The sequence below is a fragment of the Anser brachyrhynchus genome (genome assembly GCF_964034855.1).
Source record: "Anser brachyrhynchus genome assembly, chromosome: 12".
Lineage (NCBI taxonomy): Eukaryota > Metazoa > Chordata > Aves > Anseriformes > Anatidae > Anser > Anser brachyrhynchus.
The window spans coordinates 1,773,250-1,798,209 of record NC_137707.1 but is presented as its reverse complement, the minus strand read 5'-3'; the positions used below and the strand labels follow the sequence as shown (position 1 = coordinate 1,798,209).

Sequence of the window (24,960 nt, the reverse complement as noted above, 5' to 3'; positions counted from 1 at the left end):
CCGGGGCCACCCCCAACCCTCCTGGCACCCATGGGGCACACGGGTGCCGTAAGCGGCCCACGCACCCGTGCACTCCGCCCACGGATCAGCAGCGGCGAAGCAGCAGAAACACATTTCTGCCCGGGTGCCGCTGCTGCCAGCTCCGCTTTTCTCTTTAGGCAGCTGATCGGCAGCCAAGGCCCCATCTGTTGGACGCGTTAGCGCTCGGGGAGGAGATGCATGCTGCGGCCCCCGCCCCTTCCCCGGCTCAGGGAACGACCCCGAAAACCAAAAAAGCCCCCGAGTCTGGGAAGCACGCCGCGCCCGGCTGCTTGCACTTAGGGTAATGAGAAGCAGCTGGAGCCCAAGGTGGAAGCAGCTGGAGCAGGGTGCCGGGGCGGCCGGCGGCACGGGGCGTGCTGCTGGCCTCGGGGACACCGCGCTCGCTTGGTAAGGGGACAGCGGGGACGGGGGCTTCGTGTCCCCCCCCGAGCAGCCCCGCTCAGCTCTGCCTTCCCTGCGGGGCGGCTTCCTGCTGCAAGGGCTGCGAAGGTGGCAGGGGGCAGGGTTTTGTTACTCCTCCGCTAATGAGGGGCGAGCGATGCCAGGCTCAAACATCTGCCACCCGTGCCTGCGCTGCCAGGAGTGCCGGCAGTCGGCGAATCCCTCCGGAGCAGGGTGGCAGTGCAGAGTCAGCACGAAATCAGAAGGAAAATTGAAGGAAAAAAAAAAAAAAAGGGGGGGATTTTTAATGAATTGCAAATGGTTTCCAGATGGGCCTAACCCCGTGCGTTATTGCAAACAGCTCCACGAGCGCCTCGGCCTGATGGGACTGCCCGTGCGCAGGGGATTTATGCGCCCGGGGGCCGTGCAGGGCACCCACCTTCAGGAAGGGGATGACGAAGGGCCGCAGCGGGAAGTTGGTGGCCTCCTGGAGCTTGGCGTGGAACTCCTCGATGGTGAGCGTGGAGTTCTGCGGGGACAGCCCGGGCTCAGCACCAGCCGCTCGCAGCCCCCAACCCACCCTGCGCCCCCTGGGGCCGCTCCCCTGCTCTGCTCCCCACCGGCTCTGCCAAGCTCAAGGGAAAACCCCGCAGGGTTTGCTGGTGGTGCGAGCAGTGGGGACCCAGCTCCGCACTGTGGCCATGCCAGCGGCATCCGCTCCATCCATTTCCCACCCAGGGAACCATGAGATGCCCCCGTTTTTCCAGAATTTAAGTCAACTCAGCACCAAGAGGCTCCTCATTTAGCACCATCTCCATCCCCAAATTAAAAATCAGGAGCCCCGGTTGGCGGCAGGGCTGGGGCATCACCCGCCAGCCCCAGGGGCTCCCCAAAAGCGGTCCCCGCGCCCGGCGAACGTACCACGAGCCCCAGGACGAGGGTGCGCACCCGCTCCCCGATCTCGGGCGAGATGTCGTTGCCGAACTGCTGCAGGGTGGTGAGGAAGCGCTTGAGCTTGCTGAGCTGGCGGGCGCCGCAGGCCGGCGGGAGCTGGTGGGTGGAGAGGGAGGCGGTGGAGGAGGTGGCCGGCCCGTTGCTGAAGCCGTTGGGGGTGGACGGGGCCCCGTTGATGGCGGTGGGCGAGTGGCTGCTGCCGTTCATCACTGCAAGCGGAGAGGAGGGGAGCTGAGAGCGGGCGGCCGTGCCACGGCGGCGGGCTGGGGGGGACCCTGGCATCCTGCCGGGCACCAGGGGGCTGGTGTCCTCCCACAGCCTGGGGTGCCCCGGGATGCTGCTGCACCCCCGGAGCAGCGCGTGGCAGATGCAGGGAGGGCGGACAGGCTGTGCTGAGGGCCTGATCCCGCTCCTTGACATTCCGGCAGCCAAGAGCTGCCAGAAGCTGCTGGCCGTTCCCCGCTCTGCCCATCCAGGAGCCTTCACGTGGATGCTGCCCACAGCATCAGGGGCGGACAGGACCCCGCCACACAACAGGGCGCCCCATTCCCGTGCCAGCCCTCGGCACAGGGACCTCTCCGTGGGCAGCACGGGTCACAGCACCCTGCAGCCCGTCCCCTCTGCGCAGAGCAGCCTCGCACCCCTCCGCCAGCACCCAGGCATGCACCGTGCTGCTCCCACCATCGCCCTGACCTGGTGCTGCTGGTGCCGCCGGGTGCCGCAGCCCTGCCCTGCCTGCCCTGCCCGCTTCCGCAGCCTCCCGCTCGCTCTCCGGCCGGCCGGTCCCAGCCGCCCACTAAAGAGGTGCCGAAAATAACCCCCGGCCACAACTGCTTTTATTCCCACGACAGGTGCGTGACTAAGTTAGACGCCGCACGTGTCCCTCGGCCAGGCCAGGGACGGGGTTTGCATCCTTGGGACAGGGCAAGGAGAGGGGCTGGGGGGGCAGCGCCCTGCCGGGGGGGCTCGGGCTGCGTCTCGGGTCTCTCATTAGAGCGCACGTTTCATTTTACTTACAAAGACAGACCATCGACCATTTCAAGCAACCATGAAAACGGCCGCGAGGCAGAAACGTCGGAGGGCCAGCGTCTCGATCTGCAAGCAAAATAAAACACGCTATGATGAGAGAGCAGAGGCGGCAGCTCTCGGCCGGGGGTCCCGTTGGGCACGGCCCGCTCGTCCTGTGTCTTGCAAAGCCGCGCGGAGCCCGACGTGCTGGGGATGGAGCCGGGTCCGTCTGCCCCACGCAGCCCAAGGGAGGGCTCAGAGGATGCCCCCCTCCTCGTATGGTCTCTGCCCAGCCCCAACTTGGGGGGCAGCTTGTGGAAATTCCCCGAGACCAAGAAAAACCGAGACTCCATCCCGAGCCCTGGCGGGGATGGCAGCAGGCTGCCCACACCGTCCCCACACCAGCGGGATGGGGACGCCTGCACCAGCCCCGCACACGGAGCCCCGCGTCCGCTGCAGGGCTCGGATTAAAAAGCAAAACCCATCAGAGCGCAGAGAGCACAATCCGATTTCTAATTAGAGAACATCTGGTTGGGAGCGCAGCAGGGCCACGGCAGCCAGCGTGGCTGGGGAGGCTGCGGCTTGGGGTGTCGTTTTGGGGTTTCTCAGCGAGAAGCAGGTACGAGCAAAACCCCCACACGTGCATGCCCAGGGAGACATCACGGCGAAGCCAGAGGAGCCGCTTGCTGTGGCCACCACTGCTCTGGTGGCAGGGACAGTCCCCTGCCCACCCTGATTCTGCCCCGCCATGTGCCAGCGCTGGGACACCAGCGTGGGGACCAACCCCAGTGTGAGCCCCGTGGGTGCGCGATGAGCCCACGGAGCACGGGTGCAGCCGGGGCTCCCCCAACTCACACACTCGAGACAAGTCCCAGCGGAGCGCCCTGACGCCACCGCTCTGTCACCTGGGCACAGCCAGCAGGTCCCCACCACCACGACCAACCGTGACACTGCCCCACACCGCCTGGTGCCACACGCACCCACGTGGCCGTGCCCAGCTCCGAGCCCTGCCGCCTCCTCCAGCAGCTCCGTGCAGGGGGGGGCACACGCTGCTCCGTGCCCCCGTTTGGTGACCGCACAGCAGGAGACCAGGACGTCCCTGTCCCCAAGCACCTCGCTAGGGGTGGGCAGAGCACACGCAGCCCAAAGCCCTTCTCCAGCGCACAAACGGGGATCGCCACCCCACGGCACGGCCAGCACCGCGCAGGGCGACGAGGTCGCGACGGATCCCGAAGGCAGCGCGTGGCCGAGGGACCCGGGCAGCCTCCCTGCCCGCCATCCCATCCCATCCCCGTCCCCATCCCCGTCCCCGTACTCACTGGTGCTGGGCGTGAAGGAGGGGTGGCGCGTGGCTCCCTGCGTGACGGCCGGCGGCGGCGGCGGCATGCTGGGCGGCGTGGACCTGGGCTGCGTCTTGACGTCGGCCGGCGAGTCGGGCATGGTGGCGGCCCGCTTCGCCGCGGGATCTGCGGGGACAGGGCGCGGGCGGTGAGCGGGGCGGCGCCGCGGGTGCCAGCCCCTGCCCGGCGGGTCAGAGCCTCGGGGACCTCGGGCATCTCCGGTCCCCAGGTGGAGTGAGAGCGCAGGGGCGGCGGGGACGGTGCCCGGTGTCCTGTGGCCCCGTAGGATGGTGGGGACGGCGCCCCGCATCCGTGCCCTGCATCCTCCACGGATGTGTGACACTGGAGAAGGGACAGGGCACTGCTCTGTAGGCGGTGCCCTGTGCCACACGAGGTCCACACCTTGTGCATGGCACAGCTCGGGCTCACGAGCAGCGTTATCACAGATGCCATCCCTGCAAAGCCACCACTGTCACACGCCGGCACCCTCCTGCCGGCAGCTCCCTGCCCATACCTTTGGGAACCCCGTGCCCAGGATGCCCGCTAGCGCCTCGCCAGCCCCAGGTGCTGTGCTCAGGGCGATTGCGGTCATCGTGGTGCCGGGCAGGGACCGCGCACAGGCAGCAAATCGTGGGTTCGTGACAGCCGGTGCACGACGCTGCTCCCTGTGTCACCCACTCAGTCTGAAGCCCAGAGGATGCCGTGCCATGCCGTGCCTTGCCATGCCATGCCGAGCCATGCCGTGCCATGCCAGGTGACCGTGAGCATGGCAGCTGCGCAGGTCTGTCACCATCCCGGCCAGGGTCCCCGCTGCACGCAGCGGGCTCGCCACCAGGCACGGCTGCTAACCACTCGTCTAATACGCACGCCTAATCCGCTGCAACTGTCGGGAGATTAATCGAACCCTGCGAGAGCACATGGTCCAGGCTAAATAAAACCGGGGCCTCGTCCCGAGCGAGATGCTATCAGGGCTCGTCCTGCAGCCGATGCCACGTGGGGAGGACCGGCGAGCCAGGAGGGCTGGTGGTCACCACCGCGGTCCCACGGCATCCCTGGCACTGTTTGAGTGTCCTTGGCTGGAGCCACCCGCGTGCACGGTCATCCTGCAAACACCTGGCACTGCGAGCTGTGGTTCGCCTTTCTGCGCCCCCTTCTCCCTCTCCAGCCGCAGGAGAAACCCCCAAGGATAAACAGCACCTCTGCCGTGGAGCGGCAGTTTGTTTACGGGGTCTGCCAAAATAAATGGGATGCTCTGAAAAACACCTCGGATTTTCCTTGCCACGGGGCTGGGAACGGCTCCTCCAGGCAGGACAGAAGAGAACTGCTGGAAGATGCTGGGGGGGGGGGAGGAACGATGCCGGGAGGTGCCTGGCTCGCACCCCGACCTGCAGCCTCCCTCCCACCTCCTGGGCCCGTTGTGCGGCTTCGCAGCTTCACGCCGGGTGTAACGGCCCCGGTGGGAGGCGCGAGGGGCAGTGAGGGGGGCGCAGCCCCCTCCGGTGCTTCGGGCTGGAACCAGCTCTGGCCGCCTGCATGGAGACGTGCCCGGCGGCTCACGAGGCTCCAGCACCAGAAGGGAGGCAGAGCAAGGGGTTTGCGCGGTCCCGTGCCACTCAGCGGAGCAGGATCCGGCCCTGATGCCAAAGAGTGCGCCAAGGGGAGGTCAGGCCTCAGCCCGCAGGTGCCCTCGTGATGGTGCCAAGCCCAGCCCAGCCCCTGCTGAGTCCCCCCGTGCTGCATGGGGATGGGGGAGAGCCCTGGCACAGCCGGGGGCTGCCGTCCACGTGGTCCCCACGAGCCCATCATGGGGCAGCTGCGAGCGCCGACGGTGCCTTCATCCACAGAGCGTGCAACAGGGCACAGCCAAATCCTCCTCGGCTCAGCACCCCCGGGCAGCAGCCCCTGCCCTGCTCGGCAAAGCACGGATCCGGGCATCCTTCCCCTCGGCCAGCGTCTCCCCAGGCAGGGGCACGGCGCGGAGGCAGCGGGGCTCGTCCAGCTGGAGGAGAAGGTGGGGAGGGGGCAGCCTGGGGACCCTGTGCCACGGCACCTGCCCCACGCTCCCTGCACGGATCCGGCTCCGAGGGGCTGCAGCGGAGGGGCCTGGCTCTGCCTGGGCTTGGGGGAAAAAGCACAAATCCGCTCATCCTGGCGCCGGCACGGCTGCTCCACAGCTTCCCATCAGGAGGAAAGTCTCCACGAAGCTGAACAAACACCAGGGGAAACTGCGTCTGGGTGTGTTATTTCTCTCTCTCTCTCTCTCTTTTTTTTTCTTCTCCTTCTCTTGAAGCCATAAGTTTTTCCTGCTGCGTTTGCAATCCAAACACCGCTGCGCGGGCACGGGAGCAAGAGGCAGCCCCCGAAGTGCCGGATCTCTCGGTGCCGAAGCCCAGAAGCGCCCAAAGCAAACAGAGCCAGGCCACTGGGACACTCGTGCGCCCCGGTGGCACCGTCCCCGCGGCGTCACGTGCGCCAGCAGCAGGACGCTGCCCCTCGCTTCGCCAAACCACCCTGGAAACCCCGGCTTTTGCCTCCAGCCCCACGAAGCTCCCCCGAGGCTCTGAAGCGCCGGTGACAGCGGCAGCCCGGCCACGTCCTGCTGTCCTGCCATGTGTCCCTCCGTCTGTCCTTCCCTCCCCGTCGGCGGCGGGCGGTCGCCAGCCCATGCCCAGGCTCTGCCCCCCTGGCAGCGCCTCCGAGCGTGGCACCAATTCCCCGGCACTGCTCAAACTCCACTGGAATCCTTTTTTTTTTTTTCCCTTTCCTTTTTTTTTTTTTTTTTCTTTTTCTTTGGGGTAATTTGTCCCAGCCGCTCGGGGCTGTGTCTGTTTTCCTACATCTGGTTTCCATTAGGCCTGTGCAGCCCAGATGAATAAGTAATAATATAAAAATAAAAGGATTAGTATTTTCTCCTTCGCTGGCCGGAGCGGGGCCGTACCCCGCCCTGCCTCCCGGTGGGAATCAGATGCCGAACCCCACGCACCCCCCGACCCCGATTTGTCACACCGGAGGCCTTAACCCCCCGTGTGCTGGCTGGGGACGGTCCCCACTGGTGACACACGGGCACAACCGTGACCACTGCCACCTCTGTGGGCACCGAGGCTGGGCACCACGTGCACCGGCCAGCTTCCCAAGCCCGGGGGTGCAAATCCTCCTGCTGTGCCCCCTGCTCTCTGCACCCTTTGGCCAGGCCTTGGGCTGGCTGGGGACAAGGACAGGGACTTGCCAGTCCCTGTGTGGCTGCATGGCACCCAAAGGCTGTGCCCTGTCCGCTTCCCTGGGCACGGAGCCAGCCCGGTGCAGCAGAGGCTGTCGGAAATCTCTGGCTCCCTGCGAGCCTCCCGGCGAGGCTTTGCCATCGAGGAAGGGGTTAAAAGGGAATTAAAAGAACAGCATCTTTCATGCTCTCCAAATGGCCACAAATGAAATCCAGATGCTGGAGGCGACGTCTCCCCGAAGCCAGGCTGCCTCCCAAACAAAGGAAAGCATTCCTGCTGCTCAGCTGCTGGTGCCACGGGGGCCAAGAACAACTCCCCGATAAGATCGCGAGGGCCGGAGCCGCTCCATCTGGACCGCGTTAGGGCAGCGCTCCGCGCCGGCGGCCGGGCAGCGGCGGCGGCCGCGCTCCCACGTGTGCGAGCCGGGCACGGGTGGGGGGAACCGCAGGGCGCCGGCGCCCCCGAGCTCCGTCCAGCACCCCACGGTGGGTGCACGCAGCGCCGGCCACCCCGGTGCCTTCCTGGCGCAGAGGACGGGCGCGTTACGGAGGCGCCCACGTCCCCAGTCCCAGCGCGGGCACCCCAGGGAGCAGCCAGAGTCGTGCGCCCGAGGCCGCGGGGCTGCTCACGGCACCACGTGCTCGCCAAGCCAAATCCTCCCCAGCACCCTGCTGTCGGCTCCGGGGGACAGCCCCGGCGTCAGGAAAGGTCCCGTCCCCGGGGACACGGTGACAATGGCAGGCACCTGGTGGGGGAGGACGTGGCTCACCCCGAATTGCGCACAAAGGGGAAGGAAGCAGGATGGTGGCGTGCCAGAAGGATGCTGCCCACCTCCAGGCCTATCACACGCCCATCGCCGGGGTGTCCCACTTCCCCGGGGGCTTTGCAAAGGCGTGATGGGGTGGCGAAGGAGCAGCAGCTGGGGCTGGGGTGCTGGACCCATGGGGCACCCCATGGTGAGGTGCTGGCAGTGCCTGGCTGAGGGAAGGCTGCTCTGCCAAGGGCTGGCTCCAGGCAGGGCCAAAGGGTGCAGGAGGAAACAGGGTGCAGGACAAAACGGGGTGCCCCCACGGCTCCCACCACGCCGGGCAGGTGGCACCAGCGCTTCCTCCTTTGCAGTGACAACTTTGTGCAGTTTCCCTGAAGCAGCACGTTTTGGGGAGCCGGGCTGCAGGGTGTGGGGGGGGGGGGGGGGGGGGGAAGCGACGCAAGCCCCAGCACCAGTCAGCGCAAATGAAGCCTTTTAAAAGGAAATCGAATTAATTAAACCCTCTGCACAAGATGTAAATGAAACCTGGCTTCTGGCAGCTCCAGGCCCTGCGAGGCACTTGCAGGCGCTCTGCAAGCGGGGAGCTGTGCCCGCAGAGCGGCCGCCGCCGCCAGGAAGCCGGGCAGCACGCAGACGCGCCCGGCACTGCGGGCACCCCGCCGTGCTTGGGCGTCCCCTGCTCGCAAGGATGCTCACCTTCCGGGCAGGGCACGTCCCTGCTCCCCCAAAATCCTGGCCCAGGACGCGTGGTCGCACCACGCCATGCAGCCGGCGGATTTGGGCAGCCCGTGCCCCACGCCATGCCCCACAGCGGGACACTTTCAGCCACCCCACGCAGGGAACGCAGGGGGTTTCCCTTTGGCACATCCCAATTTCCTTCCCTTTCCGTGCAGCCCCATCACGAGCAGCACTCGGCTGGGTGGGCATGGCCGGGGTGCCTGCGCTCCCCAGGGATTCAGGGACCCCGAGCCCTGCCCGCTGCCCTGAGCAGCCCCTGGCCCCATAGGGGACCTGCAGCCCCCCCCCAGGGCCCCAGCCGTCAGCTGCCGGTCAGCTGGAGCCAGGGTGGCGGGAGGGGGAGGTTATTCTGATTTTCCTCAAAAAAAAAAAAAAAAAGGCAAGAAAAAAAAAAAGCCCTCTCTGTTTTACAAGCCTTCATTTGCTATTGTTTATGTAAACAGGTAAATTGTTTCGTATCTCAATTAAAAACATCTGCCACATAAATGAATACCAATTAACTCATCCTGTTTTTAATTACTCTGTTAATTACACACAGGCAGCAAAAAGGATGGCAGGGGAATAGGGAAAGCATGCTTACAGCCCCCCCCCCCCCCTTCCCACCTTGCTCTTGGCAAGGATCCGAAATATGCCCAGATAATGATGGATTAAGGTGGCTGGTGAAAACAATGGCTCGTCGCCAGCTCCGGGGATTTCGGTTCCCTCCCCGCCCCCGGCCGGGTGCCTCACAGGGGTATTTCCCGTTGGCCTCCCCGTGACGCCCCCCATTTCGGGAACCCCACCAGCGGTGCCTGCGTCGCCCCGGGACCACGGCACAGCCCGGCCGCCTCTCCCGGTGCCGTCCCCGCGTTGGCTCCCACGGCACATCCCGGGGGACAGCAGCCTCCGGAGCCACACGGCCACGCGCGTGGTGGGAGGATGGAGGACGCGTCGCCCGTGCATCGTCCTCGTGGACCAAACACGCCCTGGGTGTGCCCGTGATGCTCGCGGGGACGAAGGCATGGGGCGAGCAGCCCAGCCGGCCCGGCAGCGATCGCCGGGTGACCCTCGTGCCGTCAGCTGCGCCGGCCTCGCACCCCCTCCCTCCCCTTCCCCGGCTGTGGGAAGCTTTCCAAGCAAGCAGATGGGGCAGGGGGAGCCGCGGCGGCGAGGAGGAGAGCAGAAAAGGCTATTTTCTCACGCTACATATTTTACAAGTCGAACATTTTGTGCAGTTCAGCCCTGCCTGTAAAACCGTCTCGGGACCGAGCGCTGGGGCGCGCGAGCCAACGGCGGCGTGGGACCACGCCACCGGGCAGCCTGCGGCAGAGGGGCCACGAGTGGGGTCCCCACGCCCCCTCCCCACCTTTCCGAGTGGGGGACCTGATCCCCAGGTGCCGGGGGAGCACAGGATGGATCCTGGCCCACGACCATGAGCGTTGTGCCACGGAGCTGCCGCCTGCCCTGTCCCACCAGCAGCTCACGGCCGCGGGAGGAGGTGGGCACGCACACGCCCTGGCTGCTCCCCAGCTGTCCCGCGCACCTGGAAATTAAATATGCTCTCTAAACACGGCGAGCAAACAGAGGGTTCGTGCACCAGGCTTTGCGTGGGCACGCAGGGCGGCACGAGGCTCGGGGCTGCCCTGGTCTGCGCACCACATCCTCCTTGCAACAGCTACCGGCGTGCCATGGGGCCACCAGGCCACGGCGTCCGTGCCGAAAAGGCGACCGATCCGGTGACAGGCTGCAGGAGGGGCGCCCCAAAACCAGGTTCCTGCCCAAGCTGCACAGCCAGGCACTCCTCGAGCAGGCAGAGCCCCGGGCTAAAACGCTCCACACGCTTTTTGCTGCCACGTATGCGCAGGGACGCTCGTGTCCGGAGGTGGCCTTGAGCAGGGACAAGTGGCACGAGCAACGAGGGGGCTGGGGACGCTTCAGAGGCACGGAGCAGTTGGGAAAGGAAGAAGTCCCCATCCACACGCCGACGGGGAGCTCCGTGCAGGTCCCCGCAGCGTGGGAACGCCGAGGCACCGCCAGCTCCCTGGGGACGCCGGGCCGGATCCTGCCCCGCAGGCGCCAGGACGGTGACGGCTCCGAGGGGGTGCCGAATCCAGCGGTGCATCCCCACAGCCTCCAGGCTGCTGCGTCGCTGACTCTTTGTCTCTTTTTAACCACAGGCTCCATTTCAAGGCAATTTTGCCCGTGCGAGATTTAATGCAATAACGCAGGAAAAAAATATTAATGAGAATTTTGAAAAATAAACAGGAAATCCTTCGGATGCTTTCTGGAAACATTGGTCAGCATCTTCCGAAGGAAAGCTGTGGGCTTGTCAAGGTGGGGTTGCCTCTGGGGAGGCTGAGCGAGCGGGGAGGGAAGGCAGAAAACAAGCTTCAGGAAATCTAAAAATAAGCCCAGACCCGGGCAGGGGCACTAACGCCAGCTCGGCACCCGCTGGGCTCTCACCTCTGCGCCCCAGCCTGGCCTCGCCCTGCCCAGTCCATCACAAAGCCCCCACCGAGCACCCCCGCTTCGGGTCCCCCCATTTCACCCCGTCTCTGCACCGAGCTCCCCGCTCCTTCCCAGCCCGGCTGCAGGATCAGGCCCTGATCTGCCCAAATGCTGCGCACCCCGTGACTGCGCCAGTCCGGCTGGGGGCAGAACCAGTGCTGGTGCTGGTGGCCGTGGTTGGTGTCCCCCGTGCCGTGGGGACCGGCTCCCTGCCCCGCAGGAGCACACATCCCGCTGCCAGTGCACGCTTACACCTCGCCGGCAGCCCTGTGCTCTGGGTCCAGCTCGCCAGCAATGCCCTGAACCCGTTAAGAGACATTTAACGGTTTATGGGGTGTCTCTCACCGCCGGGGGTCTCGCAGCGCCCCACAACGCTTCCCCGGGGTGCAGGGGGGCTGCACGGCCGCAGGCAGGGAGCCGCACCGCCTCGAGAGCCCGCTGGAGATTTGAGCCGCCTGCATGCAGTGAGCGGAGCCGAGAGCCCATTTCCACGGCAAACCCAGGACGGGCGCACGCAGCCCACCCCAGCCACACCGCGGGGTCCCCGAGCTGCCAGCGCATCCCCGAGCCCCCTTCCCACGCGTGCCACGGAAACGGGCAGAGCCTGGAGGCTGCTCGACCCTCCAAACCCACCGAACCGGGGCTGAGCACACCACCAGAGCATTTTCGCATCCTGCACCCTGCAAGTCCTCACCGTAAGAGGCAAATCCTGCATCCACACAAGGCCTGGCTGCTACCGCACCCAAAACAAGCAGCCAGCCCCGCGCCAGCACCCAGCACCACGGGAGAACGGCTCCTGCTGCCCGCGCCCCCCGGCTTTTCCTCCCCGCACCCCAACGCCTGCAGCCGCGCGTCTCCCATATGGAACGTGCCCAGCGCCCCGCCGTCCCCAGGGAAAACCGTCTGGGCCTGCCGGGAAGCAGCAGGAGGGGAGAAACCCCCCACGCAGCCCAGCCCGTCTCCGGTCTCCTTCCCAGGGCTCCCCAAAAGCAAGCCCCCAAACTTCTCCCCGCGCCTCGGGGCTCCGTGGGACCCGCCTCAGCCGCCCGCGGGGACACGAGCCCGGCTCTGCCAGCTCCTCACCCGAGCACCGGCGCGGGGCGGCGGGCGCCGGGGCCCTCAGCATCCTGCCCGGCCGCTGCTCCGCGCTCGCTGTGCGCTCTCGGGATGGATCCCCAGCATCTCCGTGCCCCGGCTGCCTCCGTGCACGCAGCAGAGCTCACCCCGCCGAGGTGCCGAGCAGGCGAACGGCTGCGGAGCGTCTTCGAGTCGCTCGGCAAAGGGGCGCGGGATTAATATTCCTTTTAATTAAAGGCAGAAAAATCTCTTTGTTCCTGAGCAGAGAGAAAACAACAGAGGGAAGAGCTCCGGAGCTCCTTCTAAGCGAGAGACGAGACCATCGCTTAGATCCAAAGGCACTGTCAACGCGCACGTGACCCCGAATTAAAAAAACAAAATGAAACCCGGCAGCAGCGGCGGCAGCTCTCCGGCACCGAAGGGAAGTTGCAAAGTTTTTCTTGGCTAACGGGAAAAAAATATATAAAAAATAATAAAAAAAAATAAAAATCCAGCAAAAGGTGCCCGCGAGCAGCCCAACGGGGGTAGCACAGGGGGAGCCCTGGGCGCGGCGGGCGAGCTGCAGCCCCCCCCGTCCCCCCCGGACCCCCGGGGGCAGCTCGCAGCGGGGCAGTGCCGACCCTCGCCCCCCGCCCCCTGCCCCCGGGGAGCACCCCCGGGCACGGCCGGAGGCTCCGGTGCGCGTTCACCCGGGGGGGGGGAACCGGGCCGGGCCCCGCTGCAGCCCCGCTGCCCTGCCAGGGACCGGGCGGGCTGGGGCACCGGGAGCCTCCCCGGCACCGGCACCGGCACCATCCCCGACGCTGGGAGCGTTCCCCGGGCACCGGCAGCACCCCCGACACCGGCAGCACCTCCGGTCACTGGGAACGTTCCGGGGGCGCAGGGAGCACCCCGACACCGGCAGCACCCCGGGTACCAGCAGCACCCCCGGGCACCGGCAGCATCCCCCGAGCGCTGCGCACCGGGAGCTTTCTGCAGGCGGCGGCAGCGCCCCGACACCGGCAGCACCTCCCGGTACCGGCAGCATCCCGGTCCCCCGCGCACCGGCGGCACCTCCCGGTACCGGCAGCACCCCCGGGTACCGGCAGCCCCCGACACCGGCAGCATCCCCCGGGTACCGGCAGCATCCCCCGGGTACCGGCAGCCCCCGACACCGGCAGCATCCCCCGGGTACCGGCAGCCCCCTAACACCGGCAGCCCCCCGACACCGGCAGCGCCCCGCTCCCCGCGCCCCCGGCGCCCCGTGCCCGGCCCTTACCGTGCTGAGGAGCGGCGGAGGCGTGCGCCAAGTCCCGAGGCAGAACCGAGCGGTGCCGGCAGAACCGGCGGCGGCCCCCGGCGGCGGCCCCGGCCCCGTTAAGGCCGGCGCGGGCGGAGCGCGGCCCCTCGGCGGCGGCTGCCCCCGGCACCTGCCCGCCGCCCCTCGCCGCCGCCGCCGGGGGCCGCCAGCCCGGGGGTCGGGGCGCTGCCCCCCCCCGGGGCCGGACACCGGGGGACGGAGAGGGGAGGGAGGGGAGGGGGGGACGGCCGGGAAGGGGGAGGGCGGAGAAGCCCGGGGGAGAGCCGCGGGGGCCGCTTCACCCCCTGAGCATCCCCCGGCGCCGCGCCCCCCGGCCACGGGGCGCCCCGCGGCCGAGCTCCGTGCCGGGCCGGGCCGCCCGCAGCCCCCGCTGCCGCCCCGCCGCCCGCCCGCCCCGGAGTGAGCGGCGCCCGCCCCCGCCGCCGCCTTACACCGAGCCGCCGCCGATCCCGGCAGGGGGCGCCCCGCCGCCGCCGCCGCCGCCACCGGAGAGGGGGGGGGGCCCCCGGTGCGCGGTCGGGGAGGGGGCGGTGGGAGCCGGGGCGGGGGAGGTAGGGGGGGGGGGGGACGCACAAGGGAGCGGGGGTTGCGTGGGGACACGGGGAGGTAAAGGGGTGGGGGGGTGCGAGGGGGTGCACGGGGGTCGGGGGGTGCGGGGGCGGTGGGAAAGGTTGGGGGGGTGCCGAGGGTTGGGGGCTGTAAAAGGTTTGGGGTTTGCCGAGGGTTGGGGGTTGCAAATGTTTCTGGGGGCGACGAGGGGCCGGGGCTGGGGTTTGCAGGGGCTGGGAGGTGTCGGCGTGGGGCTGGGGCACGGCTCGGTGCCCTCACCGGGCTGGCAGGGGGCTGGGGGAAGACACAGGGGGCTGGCACCCCAAGGGCTTGGGGGGCTGCGAGGGGCTGGGGCTGCGCTCGCTTTGCTTCCATCCCCGGCTGTCCCGGGGATGCCCGCGGGCCGGGGTTGCAGTGGGAGCAGCCACACGTGCAGCCGCAACATCTGTGCAGGGCGAGCCCCACGGGCACCCCGCGACCCACGCACCCAGCCCGGCCTGGCCTCGGGGTCCCCCCCGCCCCACACGGCCTCATCCAGGCTGCCCGGGGTGGCCGCACAGCACCGGCACCGCGGGGATGCCCACGGAGGTGGCGCGTGGCTCCCTGCCCACGCCGGGTGCCCGGCGCACCCATCCTGCACGCCCGGGCCCTCCTGCGTGCCCTATGCTGGTTGGGGGGGGGGGGGGGCACTAAAAGTGTCCCTACCCCCCCCAAACCCTACTACGATGTTGTTGCTGGCTAGCGCGAGCCCTGCTAATTTCCCCGCGAGCTGAAGCCCTGCCTCTTTGCGTAATTACTCGGCTTGGCAGCTGCCTTCCCTCTGCGAGTTGCCGCCAGGAGCCCCTGCCGCCCCGGGTGCTTGTTGCATTACTCATCCGCTCCGCTCCCCAGGGCGCAGGGCGCTGGGGACCGCTGCAGCCCTGCCGGGCGGCGGGGCACCGCCACGGCACCACCAGTGCCAGGGCACCCATGGCACCACCGCTGCAGAGGTGCCGCGCAGCCGCCGCGCGACGTGCACGACGCGTGGTCGCTGTGCGGCCGTTGCGCAACCGCCAAATGACCGTCGTGCGGCCACTAAATGACCGTTGCGTGGCCAGTAAATAACACTGCATGGCCAGCAAACAACCACTGCCTGGCCAGTAAACAGCCACTGTACGTCCAGGCTCCCACCTGCATCACCTCGGGTTGCAGGACGGCGCTGCCCCATCCCACCCCAAGGTGCTGACAGCGTCACCCCCTCCCAGCTCCTGCCACCGTGCACGGAGCCCTCCTGCTGCCTGCACCCCCCCCCCGCCCTGCTCCTCCCAGCCCCGAGCGCTAGGGTTGCCCCAGGAGCCCCTCGAGCGCTGGGGTTGCCCCAGGAGCCCCTCGCTGGAAGCACCACGGCCCCGCCACCGAGGCCCCGCGGGCGCAGCACCGTCCGCCCCCGCGCACAGCTGCGCTCCGAGCTGCCGCCCGCCGGGCTTCGCCGCGGCAGCCCCGGCTGGCACATGCAAATGCAACGGCGTGGGTGCATCTGGGCACGTGGTGCATGGCGCAGCACCCCCCCGGCACACAATTCCCAGGTTCGTGGAGCACCCGGGCATCCCGAGAGCGCTTCCCGAGGCTGAACCCCAGTTTCAGGAGGGGGCTGTGGGGGTGGCCACGCTCTCAGCCAAATATGCTGTCCCCCATGTGCGCCCCGTGCCCTGCAAGCTGTTAAATTCACGGTGAAGTCCACCAGTAAATGTCCAGCTGGTGAAGCCCAGCCAGAACCCAAGGGTGACCAGCGCTGGCCCTGCAGCCACCGACCTGCAGGTAACAGCTGCAACCTTGCCGGCTTTGGTTCATTTTGGGTGTAGATGCAGGATGCTATCGAGTCCCTGCTGGCTCCGAGCAGCCACCCGCCCGCGGTGGGACGAGCCGGTGGCAGCGGCACCACGACGTGCACGGGGCACCGTGGGCGGGGGGGGGGGCCCGCCGTGTCCCCCCCGGTGGCGTTTGGGTGGCAGGGTCTGCCTCGTCTCTATTCCGCGTGCGCAGCCTGTAATTTTGGTCTATTGAAGTCATAATTCACCACTGAGAAAATAAACATTTGTGTTAGCTCGCTTTATTCGGCGGGCCTCGTCTGAATGTTAATAACGCCCTGCCGGCGGGCTCGCACGTGGCCTCGGCCGCCGGGACAGACCCGGGCACCCGTGGCCGTGCCCGTGCCACCTCCTCACCTGTGGCAAGCTGTCACCCACTGTCCCATGCCATCCCTGGAACCCTACAGATCGGAGATGAGGAGGGAAGAGTCGCGTTGTGCTACACCGGGGATGACGATGGAGCTGGCGGCGAGGCCACCTCAAAAAAAGGCAATAATTTGGGGGATGAAACCTGAGGCATGTCCAAAAGCCCGCACCCGTCCCTGGGTCAGTTTGTGCAGTTTTGTGGGTGCTCCCTGGGCTGCGCTGTCCCCAGCAAGGGCAGGGGGGCACTGGGGTGACCCCCAGGTGCCCCGCTCCAGCCCCAGCCCTGGGCAGGGCTGCCCAGTCCCCGGCTGGGTTCCCCTGGCACCGGGTGCTGGGTGTTGGCGCTGGGGGCTGGTGCTTTCCCCTCCGCATTTGCATCTTCCCAGCCTTTATCTTCCTCCCAGTCTCTGTATTGCTGCAATTACAGACACTTTAAAACACAATGATCTGGCTGTTAGTGTGATGGATGACAGAACCTTTCTGTCTGGTTTAAATCACTGCCGAGAGTGAGCAAACTTCCCCGCCTTAACCCCTTCGTGCCCCTCAGCCCTCTCCGGAGCCAGCCCCGCCGCTGCCACGCACCCCACGGGCACGCGTGGGTCCCACGGCAGCCTGAGACCGGTGCCGTTAGAGAAACCCCACCTTCCCTCGGCTCACACAGGGACGGATGCAGCACGGTGGTGCAGGCGATGGGGCATCCCCAGCCCCGCACCGCCAGCAGCCCTGCATCACCGCCGTGGGAGAGCATCACGGAGCGAGCGGCCAGGCCGGCAGATCAGCACCTGCGAGGGGCCGATAGGCTGCCTGGATCCGTCCCAGCGCAGGGCCTGGCCGTCCTTCCCAGCAAATCTGGAGCCAGGGCAGGATGGGGTCCTGCCACCCTCTCCAGCCCCACGGCTTCCCAGAGAGGCTGGAAACTTCTGTAAGGGCTTTGTGTCGCTCATGCCACCGCGGGACTGATGGCTCGGCGTGCAGCCGGCCAGCGCGGGGACGAGGTGCACGTGTGGTGTCAATTCGTGCTCCCTTCGTGGCGAGGAGATGGCATCTCCTGCTGCTGAGCACCAGCCCTGTGCCCACCAGCACCACCATCCAGGTGCCGCAGTCCCATGGGGTGGCGATGGCACCGCAGCGCACCGCTTCTGCTCGCAGGCGCCGCCCGCTGCGGGTGCGCGGAGGAGGGATGTCCTCGTGCACGAGGCTCGGGGTGCTCCTGAGGACCTGCCCCATGCAAAGGGGGTCCCCGAGACACGGCCTGGGCACCTGTGAAGGCATGGAAGGAGAGGTGGGGTGTCCCAGTGTGGCCATGCCCTGGGACTGGTGCGTGCGTGCCCAGGGAGCGAGGGCGATTGCACCCGGTGAGCCTGGCAGGTCTGGCTCCTCCAGCCCCCTCCCCGACCTCCCCGCAGCCCAGTGTCCTCCTCAGCCCCCAAATTTCCCAGCACTCCAGTAAGATCTGATCGCTCTTCAGGCCGTGTCCCCCCTTCCCAAGCCTCAAGCCTTGTAAGAGAGCCCTCGGTGCTGGTTTCTCGCACCTTCCCCCTCGCCGTGCCGTGAGTCATCCCCGTGCCGCCGCGCAGACCTGCTCCGCCGCGCTGGGGCTCATCTGGGGGCGAAGGCACTGAGCCGTGCCCGTGCTCAGCCCCAGCGTGCCGCAGGTTTCCTGTGTCACCCCCAGGAGTCTGGCTGCCCGTCTGGGTCTCTCAGTCTCTATCTTCAAGCTCACAGGGAGCCGAGCGTCTCTGGGTGCCTCTCTGCGGTACTTTGGCCATGGCAGGGGTGCCAGCCTGGCGCAGCACCAAGCAGGGCATGGCGACAGCGTGGAGCAAGCCCTTGGTGATGCAGAGCCCGTCACCTTGTCTGCGTGCACGGACGCGGTGGCCTTAATCCCAGCTCCCAAATCCATCCCCGGGAGCTGGGCTGCAGCCCCCAGCGCTCTCCCCTTGGCATTTTGTTTGCAGCTGGAGCCCAGGCTGGTGCTCCCCTTCCCCACAGGGTAATTTGGCGGGGAATGCGCGGGGGAGATAAGGGGCTGGTGGGGAGCCAGCGGCCGGGGAAGACAGCTCGCCCGCGCGCCGGCTATCGCCCGCCGCAGCTGCATCCGCCGCGGGGACATCTGCTGCGCAGGAAGCGCCTCTCGCCAGCTTTTCTTAAGAAAGGGGCTTCGCTTGTGCCTGGCTTCCCCCTGCGCCCGCTCGCAGGGGGCTCCCGGCGTCGCAGCCCCCCGCCCCGCCGCCACCCCGGCCCTCGCCGCTGCTGGGTCGAGGTCTGGTGGGAGCAGTCCCTGCCTGTCACCGCCTGCGGGGATCGGAGCCGAGGGCTTTGCGGCTTCTGCACAACTTCCACGAACATGAAAAGGAAAAAAAAAAAAAAATCATGTTTTCCTGGCTGACAGATTCGTTCCTGCTTCCCTTTCAAAGGGAAACCGGGCCCTACTGCTTATCATCCCGGCGCGCCCTGCACCGCAGCCTCCAAAAAATCACCGTCTTGGCTTAAACACGGGGAGGCTTTGGGATATGTCGCCGTCCCTCTGGATGCTTTAAACCTTCAGGTTTCGGGGCTGCTGGGGCCGTGTTTGCAGCTTCTCCTTGCCATGGGGTGCCTGGAAACTGTCCAAAGTGGAGATGGCCTCGTGCCCCTTGCCTCCTGGTGCCTGGGGGGTGCACGGAGACGCCGCTGCCACCCTCGTGTAAGCAGCAGTCGGCCAGCAGCTCGTCCCCTTTTTGACCCGAGGGAACGTGCCAGAGGTGCTGAGCAGAACCCCAGCAGGTGCCCAGCACACGCAGCACGCTGGGAGGCCCCCCCCAGCACAGCACAGGATCCCTCCAGCTCCTCCGCTCCCTGTCCCAGTGATGTCCCCTGACCGGGCAGGGGGAACGGCGGTGCTGAGCCTCCCCGAGAGCCCCGTCCTTGTTGTGGGGCCCCTGCGCTCCCTGTGAGACCTCCCTGTGAGACCCCCCCTGCAGCAGAGGGGTCTGGGGAGCCGAGAGCATCTCCCGGCCCCGCTGCAGCACCGCGGCCACCCTCCCATCTCCGTCTCTGTGCGGCTCCTGCTCCCCTGGCTGAGCCGCAGGTACCGGCTGCCTGCCAGACCTCCCCGCCCGACAGGCTGCAGCTGCCTGCGCCGTGCTCTTTAACGGTGGGAATTTAATTAGTTTGCACTGCGCTTCCAGCACCTCGGGTCCCTGCAAAAATCAATAGGAACGAGCAGGAGTTGGGCCAGCACGGCCTGCCTCTGCTCCGGCTCTGTCCAGGACAGCACAGCAGCACCAGGAGGATGTTGGTGCTGTGCCGTGCCGTGCCGTGCCGTGCCATGGGGAGCCCCAGCCTCGTGTCAGGGCCATCCCGGAGGTCTGGGATTCGTTACAAGGTCCAGATGTACTGCGGCAGCAGGGGACGTTGCGGCTGCCTCTGGCCACCTGCATCGTTTCCAAGTTCCCAGGCTAAAAGCAGGGCTTGTTATCAAGAGCAAAAAATGTGCCACCTCTGTTGTATTTCATTTCCCTTTCTCCACCTCTTCCCTGCCCGCTGTGCATCTGAGATAACAGCTCTCCGCGCTGAAGCCGGAGCGAGGAGCAGGCAACGGCCTCACCAGCCCTATCGCTGCCTCGCTGGCTGCGAGTAAATCAGGAAGTTTGCCGAGATATTTGGCCAACAAAATAAACGTTTCTCCTGCCAAGCACCTAACCGGCACCTCCGCCAGCCCGCAGCAATCTGCACGGCTCCGCTCGCTGCGCCCCTTCGGTCAACGGCACCCACTGGCCCCGCGCGTTATCGGGGGGTTCCCCTCGCCCGCTGGGGCTGGGGGCAGCAGCGGGGTGCTGCGTGCTGGCACGGGGCAGGGAGCGGTGTCCCCATCGCTCCCACAAGGGGATCACTCCCAGCCCTCAGCACTTTGGGTGTCTCTGCCTCGAATGGGAGCTCTGGTGCTGGTGTCCCTGGTGTCCCATCAGAGGGGCGCAGCGCTGGCACCTGCTGTGCTCACGCAGCAGTGATGCAGCACCCACGATAAGGCGCTTGGGAGCACCCCACGTCCCTGTCCCCAGCCCAGCTCGCAGGCTGAGCAGCGAGGGCTTCATCCTGACCGCTAACCACACCACTTCTGCCAAGGGATGGAGCTGGGATGGGGATCTGGGAGGTCCCCGCGCTGCCCAAACCCTGTCCTCAAACCCAGCCTGGCCGCATCCCCATCCGGCAGGGTGGGTGCCAGGACCGGGCGGTGGGGCAGGGTGCTGTGCCTGGTGCATGGTGCCGCAGGGCTCGCTGCCGCCAGGGAAAGGGGTGTGCGAGGGGAAGCGCGGCAGAGCGCCAGCATTGTTCGCTCGGGGCAGACAAACGCCGGTGACTCAGCCGGCCGCCGCTTTCCTTCCCGCGCCCGACGCGGCCCCACCGGGTCCCTGCGCGTGGTGCCGAGGGACGCCCAGCACAGGGCATGGGGATGCCCCAGCCCCTGGAGCCGGCACCAATGCTGTCACGCTGCAAAGGAGCAGCAGCACCTGGAGAGCCCGCGGGGCCGGATCCTGACCGTGGCGGGACAGAGCTGCTGCAGGCAGGGTCTGGCCGCTGCCGGGGAGCGAGCGTGGGAATGTGCTCCCGAGCCACACGTGAGCTGCTGACCCAATAATGAAAGAAAGCACTGGGTAAACAGAGGATTTAAACCCTGCAAATAAAACCTAATCGCGGCTGACTGCTCGTTACAGAAAGGTTAATTGCAGAGCGGGCTGCGGACGGGTCCCCGTGCCCCATCCTGCTGGTGCTACGAGCTCGGCTGTGCCCCAGCCCCCTGCCCTAGAGCCAGCTCCAACCAGCCCCATGGGGACGCCCCACTGGGGACCCCCACGCACCACTTGGGCAGCACCTGCCTGGCCCCAGGGTTGCGTGTGACATCGGGACAAGTCACCTGCACTGCGCCACGTGCACGTGGGTCGCCCACAGCCCCCCGCCTCCCTGCTCCCACCGCTGCCTCGGCCTTACCTTGGACGGTCCTGCCCGGTGCCCTGGTACAGGAGGGGTGGCTGTCGGGTTTGGAGGGACCCCCGGGCATCCCGGGGGTGCGGGGTCAGCGGTGCCTGGCACAGCCAGCCCACTTCTGGGGCAGGCACGAGTCCCCACGCCGAGGAAGGAGATGCTGAGCGCCGTCGGGTGCGGTGTGGTGTGGTGCGGCGCGGGGCGTCCTGCCCGAACGGTGCCTGCCCCGCCGCGAGGGCCGTTCATGTGACTGCCGGGGCCGGGGTGGCAGCAGCGCCGTGTCCCATGGCGAGGGGGAAGGTGAACAGCTGCTGGGCAGTGATAATGCGGCGGGTGGGGGGAGGCCGGGCAGCTGCGCCCGTGTCCTTCCCCAACAGGAACCATCTGCGACCAAGCCCAGCTCTGCCTTCCCTATCAGCCATTCCGGTCTGACTTTCCAACAACTTCCCCTTCGCGCCGGCTTCACTTCCTCACTGCGAGGGGCCAGCGCGGTGCAGCTCGGCATGGGCAGCACCGCAGGAGGGTGGCACGGCGCAGCGCGGCACGGCAAGGCACGGCACGGCACGGCACAGCCGTCAAGGTGCACCGCGGCACAGGCAGCGTGGTGCGGCATGGCACGGGCAGCACGGTGCAGCTTGGCATGGCACAGCCTTCAGAGCGCAGCCTGGCATGGGCAAGGCAGCACAGCACAGCCGGCAAAACGCAGCCTGGCATGGGCATGGGGTGCACGGTGCGGTACGGTGTGGCTGGCACGGCATAGCCGGTGAACACAGGGATAGGTGCTGCATGGCGTGGTGCAGCCTGGCACATTGTGGCACAGCCTGGCACGGCGTGGTGCAGCCTGGCACGGCGTGGTGCAGCCTGGCACGGCGTGGTGCAGCCCGGCACGGCATGGTGCAGCCCAGCACAGCATGACCAGGGCACGCTGTGGCACCAGGGGCTCACTCCCCTGCTGCAGCCCTGCGCCTGGGGATGGCTGTGGGGACAGGGCTCTCCCTTGGCTGCCATATCCTGGTGCCTGCCTGTTGCACGTCCCTGCCTGCTCTCTGCACAGGGCAACCCCCCAGGGGGTGCTGAGCCCCCTTTCACTGCCATCGATCCGTGCACCCCCAGGCCAGCCCTCCCCCCAAACCCTCCCCGTGCCGGGGTTGGGGCTCTCCAACAGCCGCTCGGGCAGAGCAGCCACAAGCGAGAGAAGCGACTTGTTAGAAAACCGAAAGGCTGCTCCGGGCTGCAGGTGGGAGGGAGGAAACGTGTCCTAAAAATACAGCAGCGCCTGCACGGTCCCCGAAGGTGGCTCAGCAGATGGCGTGTCTCGGCGGCCACCTGGGCTCCCGCAGATGGCTCCCGGGGCTCCCCGCTCCGTTCCCCCAGCCCGGGGCTGCCGGGGGGGACGGGGAGGGGACAGTGGGGTGCAAGTGGGGAGGAGGATCCTGGAGCTGCACAGAGCAGGGTGTAGGGGAAGCCACTGGTTTGCAGCATCACTGCCAGCAGGGCGGGGGGGGGGCTGAGCACTGCGGTGCCGGGTGCCCCAGGGGACAGCGCACGTGGCTCTGCGTGCTGCTGGGGGGTGAGGGGAAGCCCCAGCGTGGGGCCAAGGGGCCACACAGCTCCAAAGCACGCAGACAGCCCAGGCAGGATGGTGTGCACCCAGCCTGCTGCCTCTCAGGGGGGCACAGCCTCAGTCCTGGATCCACATCTCGCATCCCGGCGATGCTGGGGGGGGCTCAGCTCCATCCTGCCCACCCCCGGATGCCCGCGCTCCGCCGAGAGGCACAGCGCAGTCAGCTCATGGGGACCAAGGGCTGCCTGAGGTTTCGGCGGTGTGGGGCCGCGTGGGGCGCGATGCTGGGGCCGGAGGGTTTCCCTCCCACTCTCAGGCTCCCACCTCTTCCCCTTTTATTTCCTGCGGCCCCAGGTGGGCTCGGCATCATCAGCCCAGGGGTTTGCCAAGGCGCCCTGCGGCAGGGCACGGGCTAGCGGCAAAGAGAGACCGAAAGCGTGCGGGAGATCACACAGCAGGGGTTGCTCCCTGGGTGCGTGCCGAGGCACTGAGTCAAAGCCAGAGGCTTTCAGGGCCAGCAAGAAAAATCCCCGCCAGCTGCGGCCCCGTGTCCCCCACGTCACCTGCAGCAGCAGGGTTTTCTCGAGCAGGCACCTGCCGGGCAGCTGCAGGGGCCGTGGGGCAGCAGCGTGGGGAATGCCCCAGCGTGGGGCCGTGGGGTCTGCCCCGATCTGGGGGAGCCCCGGGGGTCCTGGGCTGTGCCCGGCGCAGGTGAGCCATTGCCATGGAGCCTCACGGCGCTGCCGGGTGCTTTCTGTCTGAGTCAGAGCTGAGCCTTTGGGGCCGAGCAGAAACTTCCCGCGCGGTAAAGGAGAAGAGGGACCGGCGCTCCCCGCCCCGACACTCAGAGCAGGAGTGTGAAGGGAAGCAAGAAACCCCCCGCGGCACGGCACGGCACGCTGTCCCCTCTGTGTGACACACGGCGGGGGCGATGGGGCCACCCCGGCTGGGAAACCCGAGGTCAGAGGAAGCCGCAGCCATAACCCATGAGCAAAATAATAACATCTTCTGAACCCCGAGGCGGTGATTGCGTCCCAAGGCGGGCGGCGCAGTGTGCGCGTGGCAATGGGCGCGCGCTCTCCGGATGCAGCCGTTTCCCGGGGCGGGCACAGCACACGGGTGCGGGGATGGGGCTTTTTGCCGTGCCCCCCCCCGTGCCCATATCGGCCTCTTCCGCCCCGAGGAAACGCGGGTGCAGGACGGGAGGAAGGGGAAGCGAGAGCCGAGGCAGGAGTCGGGAATGAAAGGGAGAGCCGCGGCCGAGCCGGGGAGAAGGGAGCCGCCAAGAGTTCACATGAAACACAAAGACGAATTCTTTAAGAAAAAAAAAAGAAAATCAAAGGGATGTGGAGAGGGAGATAAGAGGAAGACAGAGCAGTGAGACGCACGGAGTGGAGAGGACGCGGGGAGCGGGAGGCAGGAGGCGCAGGCGGAGGCGAAGTCGGGGAGCCGGGGGAGCTGTCTCGCGCGGTCCCTATCGGCTCTCTCCATCACGGTAGCCTAACCTCAAGTAGTTTTTCACTGAGATTGGAGTGATCAGGTAGGGCTGCCCTCGCAGGCAGCTGCAGGGCTGTGAATAAGCACCTGCTTATCTCTGCCCAACGGCTGTGCGCGGCTGCAGATTGTGCAGAGGACGCGGAGCTGCCTGCCGGCTGCGATTTCCATATCAGCGTCCTGCAGCCGCCTGCACCAAATAAACACAACAGCCACATGGACAAAAGGTTAATTATCAATTTTCAGAAAGGGAGAGAGAGGGGAGGGGGAAAGAGGAGAAGAAACGCTGCCGTGAGCTGTGGGGATGCGCAGCCACCCTGAGCCAGGGTGCTGGGCTGGGCTCTGCGCCCAGGACAGACCAACCCTGAGCGTCCCCAGGGGCTGCGCTGGTGTCTGTGGGGCTTTGGGACAGGGGGCAAGAGCTGGGGATGGGGACGGTGACAGGCAGGGGGATGGGGATGGGATGGGAATAGGGATGGGATGGGGATGGGATGGGGATGGGATGGGGATGGGGATGGGGATGGGGATGGGGATGGAATGGGGACGGGTACCAGCGTTAGGGCTGTGTCAGTGTGCGCAGAGGGGCAGTGGGAATGGAGGGAGATGTAGGGAGCAGGCCCCTCGCAGTCCCATGGTGTGTCGGCTCAGCCCTGCTGGGCAGCAGCAGGGCTGGGGGAAGGCGACTCCTCCACCTCTTCCTCCTCGTCCTCTCCCTGCGGTGTGCAAGTCCCAAGTGGGGCAATACCCTGAAGCAGGGTTTTGGTCAAGCCCATGCTTGGAGTCAGGGCTTGCTCTTTAATCCCGCTGCTCAGGACTGGGCTGAAAAGTAGGGTTTGGGGGTGCTGGTGCTGCCCTTCACCC

The 24,960-nt window shown here is 67.1% G+C and overlaps 1 protein-coding gene across 6 annotated transcripts in view; it reads right to left on the bottom strand.

The window, feature by feature from the left end:
• The window catches only part of CBFA2T3 (CBFA2/RUNX1 partner transcriptional co-repressor 3), a 30,632-nt gene extending 6,295 nt beyond the window's left edge, over positions 1 to 24,337 (bottom strand). Inside the window, exons 1-5 of one of the 6 annotated variants that reach the window (XM_080552169.1) lie at positions 21,048 to 24,337; positions 3,705 to 3,851; positions 2,395 to 2,472; positions 1,345 to 1,586; positions 863 to 952 (exon numbers count right to left, since the gene is read on the bottom strand). In XM_080552169.1, coding sequence (XP_080408295.1) covers positions 863 to 952; positions 1,345 to 1,586; positions 2,395 to 2,472; positions 3,705 to 3,851; positions 21,048 to 21,117 — 627 coding nt within the window. In that variant the 5' untranslated portion in view covers positions 21,118 to 24,337. Of the gene's footprint in view, positions 1 to 862; positions 953 to 1,344; positions 1,587 to 2,394; positions 2,473 to 3,704; positions 3,852 to 12,020; positions 12,288 to 13,272; positions 13,406 to 21,047 lie in introns of those variants that run through there. The other 5 variants (XM_080552168.1, XM_080552172.1, XM_080552170.1 and 2 more) reach the window with 5 other exon arrangements.
• Between the last annotated feature and the right edge of the window lie 623 nt (positions 24,338 to 24,960).